This window comes from Bufo gargarizans, chromosome 2 (genome assembly GCF_014858855.1).
Source record: "Bufo gargarizans isolate SCDJY-AF-19 chromosome 2, ASM1485885v1, whole genome shotgun sequence".
Lineage (NCBI taxonomy): Eukaryota > Metazoa > Chordata > Amphibia > Anura > Bufonidae > Bufo > Bufo gargarizans.
Genome location: NC_058081.1, coordinates 177,022,843 through 177,039,313, shown reverse-complemented (window position 1 = coordinate 177,039,313; position 16,471 = coordinate 177,022,843). Strand labels below are relative to the sequence as shown.

General features: G+C 44.1%; 1 protein-coding gene across 1 annotated transcript in view; it reads right to left on the bottom strand.

The window, feature by feature from the left end:
* Window positions 1-6,546: 6,546 nt before the first annotated feature.
* Window positions 6,547-16,471, bottom strand: part of LARP6 (La ribonucleoprotein 6, translational regulator) — a 46,759-nt gene continuing 36,834 nt past the window's right edge. The window contains exons 2-3 of the mRNA XM_044283301.1: window positions 12,332-12,542; window positions 6,547-8,106 (exon numbers count right to left, since the gene is read on the bottom strand). Of these exons, the coding sequence (XP_044139236.1) occupies window positions 7,057-8,106; window positions 12,332-12,542 (1,261 nt within the window). The 3' untranslated portion in view covers window positions 6,547-7,056. The remainder of the gene's footprint in view (window positions 8,107-12,331; window positions 12,543-16,471) is intronic.

The window sequence follows — 16,471 nt, the reverse complement described above, 5'->3', positions numbered from 1 at the left end:
GGCCTGACCGTGAACCTGCTGATCCAAATATCATAGGGATCTACACTGCTGTAAGCTTGGGTTATTGAACCTGTGGTCAGGCTAGCTAGCTAGTGACAAATGTACCTTTATCCCTCAGTTTGCTTAGTGTTTTCTGCATATCTGTCATATTTTCTTCCATGTGGATGCAGTAACACTCAACATGTCCTAACAACCATCAGTGAAGACCAGACAGTCCTTGTTTTTGTTTTCCTCAGCAGCAGTTCCATTTGTCCACAACTGTATCCATGTCCTTAGAACGCAGACACAGTTGAAAGTTGTGGCTAAGGCAGAGTCTAGATTTCTGGTCCCTGAGGTGAAAATTGAAATGGTACCCCCAACCATGCCAAACTTTCAATCCATCCTCTCCTTCCAGCACTGCTGCTAAAGGCATATTTGAATTAAACATTACAAATAGTACTAAATACCTCTTACATTCAGTAATGTCTCCTCTGTAGATGGTCTCTTTTCTCATCTTCTTCATTCTGACCAGACCGCCATGACAAATATTTTAGCCACGTCTCCTCTCTGCAGTTTGGCATATGGACATCTTAGATTCTTCACTTTTACCTCCTCCTGCTACTCCCAACACTGTGTACACTGTGCTTCCCAATGCCCCTAAATACTATACTTATGAAATAACAGTGTCCTACTAATAGTGCCCAAAGTGCTCCCAAAAGTCTTACCAATTGTAATAATTCTCTCCCAAAGTACACTAATTACAGTGCTACTGCTTCTTGAGAGTGCACCTATTAGTAATAATGCCCACACCAAACCCCCAATAGTAATAATGCAGTTATATTGCCCCCTGTATTTTTAAGGCCCCAGTAGTGCCCCCATTATTTATAATAGCCCCCTGGATGTTTAATGCTCCCAGTAGTGCCCCAAGTATGTTTAATGCCCCCCAAAGTAGTGTCCCCAGTACTTCATGCCTCCAATATTTATAATGGCCTCCATTATTTATAATGCTCCAGTAGTGCCCCTAATATGTTTAATGTCCACCAGTAATGCTCCCTGTATTCCAATGCAATGCAGGCCGGTTGTCTGAGTCCCCTGGTGACTCGTGCAAGTGTCACAATGTTGTTGCAGCTTCCTATGCAGAGTCTCAGCAGCGCAATGACATTCTCATGTCAGTCTGTGCTGGGGTGCAGGCAGACATAATGAGGCCATAGCTCCATCAAGGTTGCATTGACCGCCTGTGTCATTATACTGCCTCACAGGCTTCAGGTCTAGGAGAGTGAATGGCAGGGCCACATCCCTCCTGAGTAGTGTTGAACAAACTTGTGTTTTAAGTTCTGCGTGTAAAGTTCGGGTTATCGAAGAATCCCGTTATGGATTCCGCTACCACAGACCATAACGGAATTTGGAATCCATAATGGGATTCTTCGATAACCCGAACTTTGGACGCAGAACTTAAAAAACAAGTTTGCTCAACACTACTCCTGAGGCGTGATGTAGCACAGTCTGACTCACCGGGCAGGCGGCCCCATGCAAATGTATGGTGGTAAGGACTGCCACAGTGTGCATGTACCCATTGAATTGAATGTGTTTAGGGTTCAGTCCAAATGCTGTCCATTTACAAAACTGTAAATTCAGGCTACATTTACATGGCAATTTTAAGAACAATGGTAGTCTATAGGGTTATTCAGATGGCTGCCTTTTTGACAGCCTATGAATAATGACCATAAAAATAAAGGACGTTATATTTTGTCCATTTTCACAGACAGCCCTCATACAATTGAAGGAAACAGTTTTTAACATCCGTTTCTCAGAAAGGCAGTGAAAAAAAAAAAAAAAGGACTGTTTTGCAGATTTTAAGGGATGTTTTTTTCACTGTTGTGTGAATGTAGCCTTAGGTTGGTTTCACACGAGCGAATATCACGTTCCGGACTCGCAGCGCAGCTCCCTTCCAGGGTTGCATAGCATTATTTAGATTTACAGTTTTTAAATGACACTGACAGCATTATGTCAGTGTTATTCTATACATTCCAGAACTGTCATAGCATCAATGCTTTGTGACCCCCGGCAGTGCTGTTTAGGGCTTGAGCTGCGCTGCGAGTCCAGAGCGTGACATCCGCTCGTCTGAAACCAGCCTTACACTGTAGAGGACAGGATTTTAAAAATTCCCCTTCACACGTTGCAGAATTCTGGATAATCTGCCATATTTAAAAAAAAAAAAAAAAAAAAACACCACAGGCCCTTCTGTTCCCGTTTTTTTTCCCTTCAAGTTGCTCCTCATAAGCCAACATAGCCTGAAAGTATGGATCTGATTTTTATTGGTATCTGAAATATGGGAGAACATCACTGAAACACGCAATCCTACAATAAGTGAAATAGATATGTATTCCACAGGTACAGCTTGGGGGGGGGGGGGGGTTACTGGAGATCTCTCTATAGAATATATATATATATATACACACACATATATACACAGCACTCCGGGATTCTAGGACAACGCTCTTGTGTATACATGTTTTATTTGATGCATAATTTGTGGGTTGTCTGCCATCTTGATTCCGTCTTCACCTCAGATATGGTTGTCCTAATGATTACATTTTCCATCATGCCTGGCTTTGTGGAGTGTCACCACACTGCACTGCTCTATGTAATGTCAGCCATGACAGCTGCTGTACACACAGCTACAGCTTCAGCTTGTCTCCCCTCTCAGTCCCATCATCTCTCTCCCTCATCAGCTCAGGAGGCAGGAAGACCAGTGTGAAGTTACATCTCACAGAGCTATACTGGAGAGTCAGAATACACAGATAGCACAGACAAGCAGGGTGAGTCAGGCGGTTTATATAACTGCAGTTAATCACTGTACACTCCTACTACATATCTGCACTCCTTTAGAGATGGGGAAGATGTGATATATTCAATATACAGAAGTAGAACATAGTTGCTACAGTATAGTCTGCTCTGAAAAAAAGCAGGACTTTTGTCTCTGCTACAAAAACCTTCTCCTGAACGGAAACCTAATGGATCCGATTATAGTCAATGGGGTTCATAGGCTCTGTTCACTTCAGTTAAGTGCCAAATCTTGCACTTCTGTTATTTTTGTTCTGCTGCTCCTATAACGGAACAGAAGAAAAGGAATGTAACAGTGCAGATGTGAATGCAGCCTAAGCTGTTGCATATAAACGTGAACATCTAATTCCCAGACTGCAGTGGAAAGAAATGTCAAATGTAAAAACTGAACCACGATTGCAGGTTCACACTAGAGCAGTCCTGGGTTCTTACTGATGCAGTATACATATAGCTTCGTAAACTTAAAGGGATATGCCCCCATTGTCTGATAGGTGCAGGTCCCACTGCTGGGACCCGCACCTACAACGAGAACGAAGCGGGGAGCGCTGTGGCTGGAGGACCCTGGATTTCCTGGTCAGTCCACCACCAAGCGCTGCTCCCATAAAAGTGAATGGGAGCGCATCGTGCATGCTCCTATTAATTTCTATGGGGCAGATGGCAATAGCCGAGCCAGCGCTCAGCTATTTTCAGCGGCCCCAAAGAAATGAATAGAGGGCGACTGCACATACGTTCATTTCCCGGCTCTGTTCTCATTGCTGGGACCCGCACCTATCAGACAACGGGGGCATATCCTAGCGATATGCCCCCATTGTCTTAGATGGGAAAAGCCCTTTAATAAAGTGCATAAACATAAAAAGTGCATAACTAAACAGATGGTGCACCAGTCAGATTCAAGCCCATGGCCCCTAGTTTACAAGGCAATACTGAGAATGCCTATACTATAGTACTTTCTATATCCAAAATCATAGAAAAAAATACAAAATCTCTGTTTCTATGAAAGCTTTGATCTAATCTAGAAGTTAACACCTGGGATTTTCCCATAAAGTTTCATTGACATTGGAAGGAAATTAAGCTAGAACACAGCGAGAAGGCAGCAGCTGGGATATGAAAATTGCCAAAACAGACAAAGAAATAAAATTAGGTGGCATAGTGGATATAAAAACAAAAACTGCTGCCAGGCCAGGTTCTGAGATTGCCCGTTTTCCACAGAACTATTAAAATATTGGACTCTATATAATATCTATATAATTCTAAGACCTTTTGCAGTAATCACATTCGCTCCAATTATACCGCTTACAAATAACCCAGATCTCATCTGTGTCTAGGGGGTTATAGGGGTATTCTGGGATAAATCTTCCATATCAGACTAGAGGGGGGTCTGACTTTCCAACCAGCTCATCCAAGAAACACACATTATATAGTGGCTGTGCATGGTATAGCAGGTCAATCATATTCCCCTTAAGGTCATGTGACCAATGGATGTAAGATCACATGCCTAGGAAACCGCCATGGCACACAGAGTTGGGGGTGCCTGGTGTCATACCCCCACTGATCAGATAGTGACCTATCCTGAGGGTGGGTAATCAAGAGCCGAGTCTTTTCAAAAACCCCTTTAATTTAACTTTTTTTTTTTTTATTGTAGCATGCTCTGGGTGTGGTGTTTGTGCAGGTTTCCAACACTGCTTGTACCGTGCAGGGTTTCGTTGTAGAATTCTAGAAAAATAATAAAATAAAAAAAGCCACACACTCAGCTTTTCCTCATTCCTGAATTTGCTAGAATTAAATCTCCAGGATGCTTATAGTACTGGGCTCTTTCTGGTATAATTATATTAACCCATCAAGGACTGGAGATAACAGAAATGCATGTGAATTGGGACACATGTTAGGACTACTTTTACTGTAAACATTGATTACTGTAAACTATTAAAATACTGCATCTAAAATCAGCCCAGAGTAATCACACCCCAACACGCTAGAACACGCTCCAATAATAAACCTGTTATGTCCTGGGAGAAGAACAGACAACTTTAGGGGACCATGCCTGATGTATGGATTTTTTTTTATACAATCCTGGTGGGAGATCCAACATCAAAGCAAGCAAACCGGATGTACAAATAGGTTCCCCATAACGGATATTCATCATGGTGAATAAAAATACACGTTTCAAGATGAGTGATTTTTCCAATGACAATGGAATTCCAGCTATCACTTTGGAAGAGACTACATAATGTCAGCAAGAATCTGAAGGCTAGCCACAGGTAACTCCATCGCACCAGCCAGGGGCAGATTGGCTATGTCGGTGGGCTGATGCCTAGGGGGCCATACAAGTCCTCCTCTCTGCCGCTAGCAGTGGTAATTAACGCTGTGAGAATCAGGTACTCCTGTACCCAGCCAGCGACTGCACATGCCCTCCTGAATTCAACTTCTGTGGCCCGTACCTCACCTCCTAAGCAAACAGAATCACGGCCAGCTCCAATACAGGAGGTCCAGGGCACGGAAAAGCATGGAACTCCAACAAATGCAAACGGAAGAGAAAGTTAATTCCAGCCTACGGATAAAACAATGGAATCCTTTATTGAGAAATGCCAAACCCATAGTACAGACTAAGACTAAGGTCTCATGCACACGAACGTATTTTCTTTCAGTGTCAGTTCCGTTTTGGAACCATTCACTTAAATGGGCCAGCAAAAAAAAATAAAAAATGAAGTTACTCCGTGTGCATCCCATTTCCGTTCTGCAAAATAATAGAACAAGTCCTATTATTGTCCGCATTACAGACAAGGATAGTACTGTTCTATGAAGGGCCAGCTGTTCTGTTCCGCAAAATACGGAATGCACACGATGTCATCCGTATTTTTTGTGGATTAGTTTTTTGCAGACCGCAAAATACATACGGTTGTGTGCATAAGCCCTAAGGGAGGTGCGTTTTTTCTGTGTACTATGTTTGGCATACCTGGATTTTAGGACTCTCTCAATAAAGGATTCCATTGTTTTATCCGGAGGCTGGAACGAACGCTCTCTTCACCTCCTAAGCCCCCTGCTCCATATCTTAAATCAGACACAACTGGAGAGGGACCGAAAATGGTAGCTATTGATGGCCACCACAGAGGGCCATCTTTTGGGACAGTATATTGTGCTATACTGTGATATTTCGTTCTGCTGGGATGGTATTGTTCACTCCGCCTACTTGTGTTTCCCCACCTTCTGTTAATTTGGACCTGCCTACAAAATGGGCCCCCCCCCCCCCCCCCAAGGGGCACTTTAAGATCCCAGTCCGCCCCTGGCATCCTCCATTACACCACCTTTCAGTAGATGAAAGTACAAACATCCTTATCCCGTGTATTCTAAGTAGAATATTGAATATGATATTGTGCATGCAATTCTTCTATGGGACTTAAATAGCACTACATTTAGTGCATAGGGTTTAAGTGTGTATAAGACGTGGAAGGAAGGAATTAACATGTTGCAGTATTACATCTACTTGAAAAGTTCTTAGAATATTTCCAAAGTCTCCCTACATCAGAAATAAATATTTGCCCCATAAAAGGTGTGGAAAGACATGATACCAAGAATAGGACGTGATGCTTCAGGGTTACTGGAAAGTTATCACCACAAACGGTAATCACATTTTAAGCTCAACAGTTTTAAAAGCTCTCCAATACAATTCATGACATTTCCATAGGTTCTTAGTGTAGCAAGAATTCCACGACAAGATGCTTCAATGCTTATGGAAGTTCATTTAATTCACAGCACAGAAAATATACATTCTTTATACACGTCTGTCTTTGGAAGTGTACAATGAGAATTGCAGAAAGATTAACAACAGCCTATTGGATAAACTAGTCCTAGCTGCCAATAGATTTTGGAGATAATGCAACCTGTTGCGTTCCTCGCCTTAGTATGTTGATAAGTGTCAATGAATAGCAATTGCTTCAGATACCCAGTAAGATCGAAATAGAAATTAAAAGGGTTTAACAAACTTAAAAAAAACAAATAAAAAATATAATGCAGCATAACTGTTGCCAACTGTACAAAGTAAGTGAAAAATCAGATAAAAAAATAATAAATACAGACTTCTTATCAGTCTTTCTAGAAATCAATATCTTGCCAGGTAGAAGCGTTGCCGAGCTCTGGAATAGTGGAGGCTCCACATGCACAGTCTTGCATACCGGAGACTTCAATACTAGTGGCAAGTGTTGACAGAATTTTAAGTCCCATAAGGTTGCATGGAATTCATACATTCTGCACAAGCTTATTCCTTTCTGTTCCATTATGGAACCCTTTTGTACCATCAGGACCTCTAGGCAGCCTCAGGACACCAGGAGGAAGTCCATCCGCATTCTGTATCTTCCTCCCAAGCATTGGACTACACGCTGGACTTTTTTCCTGTGTTACCGTTTGGGCTTGTCTTCTTCTCTGGACCCAAGGGCTACTAGATGGCGTGATGCTGCTGTCTGAAGAGTACTCTGTAGACCTTCTTGAAACTTCAGGGCTCATGCCGTCAGCAAGAGGGGAATGCTTGACCCCCTTACGCTGGCCACAAGGACTACTCCAAGGGCTATTTCTGGGTGAAGCATTTGGACTCAAGTGATTATTTGGGTAAGCAGATGGGCTCAACTTATTGGTTGACTGGATCTTTCGGCCCACCATTGGAGAGTTGGGATTGCTATCCGGCTCTGAAGTGCTATAACCTGTAGACTCATCTCCAATATACTGTAACTCTTCAACCCTTTTGTTGAGAGACTTATTTTTGCGAAGATTCTTAGAGTCTTCTTCTTTGCTTCGGTCTTTCTGAATCTTTTTCTTTGGTGGCTTCATGCCTATTAGCACAACCTTTATACCATCATCAGTGTCACTTTCGGCATTAAGAGTTTCATGTGCTTTAATTGCAGCCTCCACCTCCTCAAACTCAACTATTGCACAATTCTTGGTTCCAACCTGAGTGTATCGACTGCTGAATCTTTTCACATCTGATGGAAGATCCCTACCAGGTTTTAGGATGCGTATAGAGGAGATGCTTCCAAAAGCTCCAAAACTCTTAAGTAGCTGCTCCATTATCTTTTCTTGCATCCCCCCATTTTCTTGCTCCTTATTTAAACATTGCAGCTCTGGAATAAAGTGAAGGTCATAAACCAAGAGCATTTTACTGGGGAGGTTCTCACTGGGAAAAACTGGAACTGGAGATTTTCGTCTAACTTTCCTGTTGTCTTCATTTAATTCAAGTATATCAGAATACCTTAAAGCGTAGGCAGTGGTCCTCCAGTCACGGGTGAGATGCTTTACCTGAAAAGAACACAATGTTATAACTTGTTGTATTAAACCTTAAAGGGAATGCAGGAACTTGATTCAATGTATCTTGTAATTTATTAATTTAAACCTCTGCTCTTTCTGTGCTTAGGAGTCGTGGGTGATCATTGTATATGTACATACAGAGATAGCTGTCAATCACAGTAAGACCGCTCACTGGACTATTTTTTTTTTTAGCCTACAGGGGTTCAAAGTGGTCAACAACTCAAGCGAAGCTTTGGAAAATATGCAAAATGATTCATGCTGGTCTTTTATAGCATTTATAAGGTAGATATACTATTACAAATGCAAACTGAGCCACATTCTGTGGTGTCTGTGCACCACATTTTTTTGTACCAGGGCCAACATAGAGAGGGCAAGGCAAAAACCAAAAACAAAAGTTTAAAAAGGATTTTGCTCACTGGTTCTCCAACCCCCCCAATGTGGTACCAGCAGTGGTAAGCATATTTACCTGATCCCAGACACTGGGTTCTGGCTCCATTGCTCCCCGATGGGCACCACAGTTCCTGGGTGTAGCAGTGTCATCATCATCTTTGACATGGGTCATATAACTGCTTTGGCTGCGGCAGTCACAAGTCACCAATGTGCTACATCATGTGACCCACGTAACTACAGAACCAACGGCACCTGAGGTGGAGTAATGGAGCTGGAACCGAGCAGAGGGGGGGCTGGAATCAGATCTAGCCTCGTGAGGAATCAGAAAAAACAAAAAATATTAAACACAATGCAACAGCATTCTGCTAACACCAAATAGTTGATTTATAAAAATGTTTAAAGGGATACCGACAGGCCCAATAACCATAATTAGCTGTACATATCCATGCACAGGTCTTATAATGTGCATTAAAAACATCTACGTATCCCCCCTGTCCACATTATGAATACAGTTAACTCACATTTTATAACCTGAACTAATCGCTGTTCTTTCTGCCCAAGGGGCGGGGTTTCAGCTTCTCTTGTGCCCAGCCAGCATCAGCCCAACCGCCGTTTTTGAAGCCCCGCCCAGCTCATCAATATTCACTTAGCTGGACGGCTTCTGCAGTCCCCGACCTTCCGAGATCCGGCGCATGCCCAATAGAAAGCTATGGGCATCGGACTCGCTTTCAGCTTCTGCGCATGCGCCCGGCACCCATAGCTTTCTATTGGGCATGCGCCGGATCTCGGAAGGTCGGGGACTGCAGAAGCCGCCCAGCAAAGTGAATATTGATGAGCTGGGCGGCGCTTCAAAACGGCGGTTGGGCTGAGGCTTGCTGGGCGCAAGAGAAGCTGAAACCCCGCCCTTTGGGCAGAAAGAACAGCGATTAGTTCAGGTTATAAAACGTGAGTTAACTGTATTCATAATGTGGACAGGGGGGATACTTATATGTTTTTAATGCACATTAGAAGACCTGTGCATGGATATGTACAGCTAATTATGGTTATTGGGCCTGTCAGTGTCCCTTTAATGCTATATTAACTATATACATGAATATGAGGTACTTAAATATATTTGAATCAGTTTGTGCCCAACTACCGTGGCGGTCCCATTCGCTTGTATGGGGAGAGCGCTTGGCGGTGGCCGGACCGTCCTCCAGCCACCACTCTGCTCAGTTCTCAGGGTAGGTGCAGGTCTCAGAGGTGGGACCCACACCTTTCACAAACAATGGGAGCATATCCTAGCGATATGTGCCCATTGTCTGTGATGGAATACCCCTTTAAGGCCTAATGGCACAAAAACATGAGTCATTATAGAGTAGGTTCCCATCTAAAGTGGTCACTTTGTCATGTTGGATGTGCACAAGAGGAGTCTAAAAATGGCTTAGAGGCAGAGAGGCCATGGCTATAGAAGCGTCAAAACTCAGGTGTACAATGCTAGTCCAAAATAAGCTTCCTAATAGATTGTTTTACACCACTCTTTGAGACTCAGATGCCAGAGGATGCACTTATTTTATGACTGGGCACACGCCTCATCTTAAAGAGGACCTGTGACCACTCCTGACATGCTCATTTTAATAGCTTCATGTATTCCTCATGTAGCAATAATTCTGGAGCATCTATTCTTATGACTATGTTGTGCCATTCCTTTATTATTTCTACTAGAAGTTATGAATGAATTGCTATTAGCCTTCAGTAAGGGTACAGAAGGGAGGTAACCAGTTGGAGGTGTGTCCCTGCACAGTATGAAAATGGCAGCACTGATTGGATAGGTTCAGTCTGTGCAGGGACACACCCCCAACTTGTTACCACCCCTCTGTACCTTACTGCAGACTGCTAGCAATTCATTCATAACTTATAGTAGAAATAAAGGAATGGCACAACATAGAGCCATAAGAATAGATCCAGAATTGTTATTACATGGGCTAATGTATGTAGCTATTAACACAGGCATGTCAGGAGTGGTGAAAGGTCCTCTTTCAATTAGGCACATCTTCCGGCAGTCCTTGTGCCCAAATTGAAATCTACTTCAGCCGCTAGCTGGAGTAAATTTAATTTGTTATTTGCCTGGGCCGATGGCCCTGCCCCCACCGTGCCTCCCCACTTTCCAGTGGCAAGGATGGCATAAAAACATTGTGTATGGCTACATTTAGGATTTAAAAAGACAGAAAACTAGTTCTTGCAACTTATACTCCAAAAAAAACAGCATAGGGGATCATAAGTGACCCCCAATGGGTCACATTTTCCTAATCTGTCTCTAATCTGCTCCGATTTGCCTTTGCCACCCATAGCAACCACAGTGCAGCTGAAAGCTGAGCTCTGATTGGTTGCTACAGACAGTACCAGTTCTGTTCAACATCTTTGATATGTCAGCCATAGAAAGGCATTGGGCCCGATTTATTATCAGACCACCTATTTTAGTGTATTAAGCTTTATTTATCAGCCAAAAGTGCATAAACACCTGCCAAAGCAGAAAGGAAAAAAAGTGGGCAATGGCAGCACACACTGATGTGCACCCCATCATGATGCCACGAGTCGATTCTCACTGCGAACTTTACTTAACGAGCATCGGTCCACTCTCCCGACACGCTGGTTTTAGTAAATGCGGACACCAGGAAATTATTATCAATCATTTTGCATTGTGCAATTTGTAATTCCTCCTAGAGATCAATACATAAATTGCCATCTGGGTGTTACCAGTTTGGAGGGTGTTCCTGCACAGACATTGTCCAGTCAGAGTCCTACTACGCTGGGACACACGGGACACACCCCTTTACAAGGGGAATGGAAACATCCAGCTGTCAGCTTATTCATAAATTTGTAAGAGCAATAACAGAGGAACGGCACTATGCAGTTCTAAGAAAAGACAGAAATGTTAGTTCATGGAATGCCTGGAGACCTGACAGCTCCTGTAATTCAGGCTACTACTGAGGCCATGGAAGGGCGACTGTACTGGAAGGATCAATACTTGATAAGTAAAGCTACATGTTACCACTGTTACTGTAGACGGCTGTTCAAAACGCTAACAAAGGCCCCTCTGCACTTGTGGGTGCTCCCAATATGGTTAAAATACGTGTCATACCCAATGCTCCCTCTAAACCAGGGGTGCACAACCCGCGGCCTGCAGGCACCATGCAGCCCCCCAAACCTAGTTTTGCGGCTCCCGTCTTGCTAGGCAGAAACACAGCTGATCATGCGATCAGCTGTGTTTCTGCCTGAAGCGCCGCACATCGATGGATGACAGCTCCTGCCCCTGCACTGTATCAGGAGCAGAACACTGTCTCCAGCTGTAAACAGTGAGAAGGCCGCGGCGCTGCTGGAGCGCCGATGCCTTCTTAAACAGCTGATCGGCGGGGGTCCCTGGTGTTGGACCCCTCCCGATCAGAAGCTGATCTATCCAGAAGATAGATCAGTTAAAGTGCAGAACCCCTTTAAGGCCTTTTCAAGCCTGGTCATTAAAGGGTTTACCAACAAGCTCCTTCCCCACTAGTAAGGCTACTTTCACACTCGCGTTTTGTTCTCTGTTCAGATAATACAACAGTTTGCATCCGTTCAGAACGGATCCATTTGTATTATCTTTAACATAGTCAAGACGGATCCGTCATGAACTCCAATAAAAGTCAATGGAGGACGGATCAGTTTTCTATTGTGCCAGATTGTGTCAGTAAAAACGGATCCGTTTTTTTTCTCCTGTTCTAGCCTCCATCTCTACCCCCTTCAGTTAATAGGAACATGTAGGCGTTTATTCGATATTGCAGACTGCATTCAAGCTCAAATCTCAAGATACCTTTTTGAAAGAGGTAAGTAGTTTAACACTGACAAAGCCCATCTTGTTTCTTCTCACATGTTTCAACAGAAAGGCATCTTTCTCCAAGTTCTCATCAGAGAGGTAGTACTCAATCTGCACAACAAGTTTCTGGATAAGTTCTGGGTCTGGGGACTTCCAGTCCTGGTCAAGCTCATCCCCGTCATTCTCTCCTCCACTTGTGGCTGCTCCACTGCAAGACAGTATGAAATAAAGAATTAAATTATAGAAGACAGATTCTACCTCACACAAAATTGTGTCTTGTCAAAATATTGTACTGCTGTACACACAGTGCACATGCTGTGGTATGGTCCATCAGATCTGCTGTGGTATGGTCCATCAGATCTGCTGTGGCAACCATCTCTGTGGTTTTTACTGGCATGCATGTAAAAAAAGAAACCTCCAGCCAAATAACATTGTGGTACTGCAGCAAAACCACGTGCTTGTTCTAGATACAGTTATGATGTGGTTTATGTGCATTATATTGAGGTCTCGTTGGAGAAGATAGCCCTCTGGCCCCATCCGGCACCAGGGCTCAGGGGTGACTGCTCCTTCTATTACTCAAACCTGCAATAGCGATCCAATGTCCCTCCACTACCAGAAGCATACCGGCATTGTTCATGGCAGCTTGCATTGTATTCAGGGGTAATACAGTACAGCAATCAAGGGACCTATCCTCAATATCTGACTGGTGAGCGTCTGACACCCACTTGAAAGGGACTGAGCTGCACACAGGCCAGGTGACTGACGACTGTGACATCACTGCCCTAGGAAGAGGCCGTGGGGGGTGCTGGGAGTCTGACCTCCACTGATCAGATATTGATCACCTATTCTGAGGATAGGTCTTCAATATTATACTCCTGGAAAAATTCTTTAAAATGTATGATCTATCCATCAGACAGATGTTTATTCAGAAACAGTCCAAATTTTAGACTAAGCGGTTTCTGTACTTCCCATAAGGCCATATAGATCAGGGTTGCCCAACCTTTGGCCCCCTCCAGCTGTTGTAAAACTACAACTCCCACCATGCCCTGCTGTAGGCTGATAGCTGTAGATTGTCAGAGCATGCTGGGAGTTGCAGTTTTGCAACAGCTGGAGGGCCGCAGGTTGGGCATCCCTGATATAGACTATTGGCATGCATATACTTTAAAACTCTTCTAGCAACCATCAGTGAAAAACACATTGCATTTAGACTGTATCCAGATGCAATGCATTTTTCACTGAAGCCCCATTCACTATGTGACCAGGGCTGCGTTAAAATTGCAGAATATAGAACACGCTGTAATTCTCACACAACGCAGAAATGATGCGTTAAAAAATAAAATAAAAAATCATGTACACTGACCCATAGAAATTAATGGGTCAGGATTCAGCGCGGGTGCTGTGTGCACTTCACCTGCACAGAAAACTCACTTGTGTAAAAGAGGACTTGGGCCCTTGCAGTCCGCAGCGCAGCTCCTGGCCTGAACTCTCAAGGTCACATAGCATTATATTGCTTTATGATGCCATGTAACCCTTAGGCCTCTTGCAGACTAGCCTAAGCGGAATAGGTCCAGTGAAAACCATCCGTGAAAAACACATAGCATTCGAACTTGCTTGCGGATGGGATTTTCATGCAGCCCCATTTACTTCTATGGGGCCAGCGTTGCGTGAAACTAGCAGAATAGAACATGCTGCGATTTTCACGCAACGCACAAGTGTACACAGACCTATTGAAATTATCGGGTCCGTATTCCGTGCGGGAGCAATGCATTTGCATCACGCATTGCACCCACGCGGAATAGTCACTTGTCTGCAAGGGGCCTTACAGTCCTGGAATGTATTCGGCTACTTTCACAGTCACGTTTGGTACGGATCCATCATGGATCTGCACAGACTGATCTGTTCAGATAATACAAACGTCTGCATCTACTCAGAAAGGATCCGTTTGTGTTATCTTTAACATAGCCAAGAAGGATCCGTCTTGAACATCATTGAAAGTCAATGGAGGACGGATCAGTTTTCTATTGTGCCAGATTGTGTGAGTGAAAACGGATCCGTCCCCATAGACTTACATTGTGTGTCAGAACAACGGATCCTTTGGCTCAGTTTCGTCAAACGGACACCAAAAAGCTGCGTTCGCCTCTAAAGCGGAACGGAGGCAAACTGATGCATTCTGAGCGGATCCTTTTCCATTCAGAATGCATTAGGGCAAAACTGATCCGTTTTGGACCGCTTGTGGGAGCCCTGAACGGATCTCACAAACGGAAAGCCAAAACGCCAGTGTGAAAGTAGCCTTAGATGACACTGACATAATCCTGTCAGTGTTATCCAATACATTCCAGACCTCTAAGGGTTATATAGCATCAGAAATCAATAAAATGCTATGCGACCCAGTCAGTGCTGGGAGGTCAGGCTGGGAGCTGCGCTGCGGACTCCCAGAGTGACACACGCTTGTCTGCAAGTGGCCTTAGTCTATTCCAGTCTTGTAGTAAAGTGAGGAACCGCACTCTGTTCAAGGGTGTCACCGGTGCCAATCAAGGGCTTGTTATGCCGTTTATCAAAGTAATAAAGTATTGAGGCACTCAGGTTGTTTTTTTGCAATTCAAGTGAGGTTTATTTCATAATCTGCATCCAGCGCCCCAGAATACCGCTACCCACCACTCAGATAACATGACCACTGATGAAGGTCCACCGTGACAAACGTCTGGTCAGAAATATTCTGTTGACGCTTATATATACCACGGGCGAATGGATGATGCAGAGATTATGAAATAAACCTCACTTGAATTGCAAAAAAACAAACTGAGTGCCTCAATACTTTATTACTTTCCTTAGTCTATTCCAGGACTGCAAGAGAGACAGCTGGGAGAGATTTTCTAATGCAAACAGAAAATCATACGGCAGCAGCGCTGATGATCACATAGCGGCGGTTTAAAGCTACAGTGAGAAAGGACATGTCCCTCTGATCTTCAGTGGCGCCTACCGTGGAAATAAACCGCGTGATCAACTGGCAAAGTTTTGGTGCGGGTGACCATGCCAAAATTCAGTCAGAAAAACATAATGTGAACAGGCCCTTAGACTACCCGCACACGGGTGTGGGTGGACTTGCAGAAATTCCTCTGCATTAAAATACATGTGCTACTTATTGAGAATGTTCTGGATTTGATGCAATATTGCCAGAGGCCTGTGTGTGACAGCCACACAAAGAATTAACATCCTGTGGATTTCTAAATCTGAACAGGTCAGTTTCTGCACGGAGAAAAAAAAAAAAAAAAAAGCTACATGTACATGAGATTTGTCTAATCCCATGCACCTTGCTGGTACTGTATATATAGCTATAATTTTATGGAAAAAGCCAACAGCAGGCAGTGATGGGGACGAGCCTCCCTAGCATCGCGGTCCCCGTCGTGGCCTGCTATTGGCTGCTCTCCCCGTCACTGGATGTTTTCATCCGCGTGGCGGCTGTCAGAAGCCAAGCAGGAGCCAAATGTTTCCCTATTAAATTATACCAGTCTGCTCAGCTCCTTCTGCTCTATAGCATGCTGCCTGCAGATTGGACTATATGTACTATGACAGTTTCCTTCAAGGCTCTATTCACACCTGTCATAGCAACAGAATATTTAAAACACTGACCAACACCACTTACTGAAATTCCTCATTTTACTGCATTCTGCACTATTTTATCCAGCGATTGAATCTACAGTGTGCGGATGTGAACACAGCATAACCCTAGGCCATACAGTCCCTGGCACTCTATTATCACGGGGAGAAAAACACAACTGGATCGCACATCCACAATGCTATGCTTTGATCTGAACTCGCTTCTCGGCGCCATTTTAAAGTGTACAGCCCCCATACTGCATGCTGTAACAGAGGCATTAGGGTACATTTTGATCAAAAGGCATAAGCCCACTCACCACGCCAAGGTAGTCTCTTTGAGTGGGACCTACTCTGACAAAAAGGTGCAGCACAATGCGGTGACAAAGTGGCACTGCCCTAGTAGGCGGCGGTACCCAGGAGTCAAACAGCAGCCCTGCTGTCCGACAATGCCACCCATGGCACTGCGTCCCACCAACCCACCAGAACAGCGCCACAAAGGCCACCACGCAGTACTGCACCATGTGAGCAGTTGTCTAACAC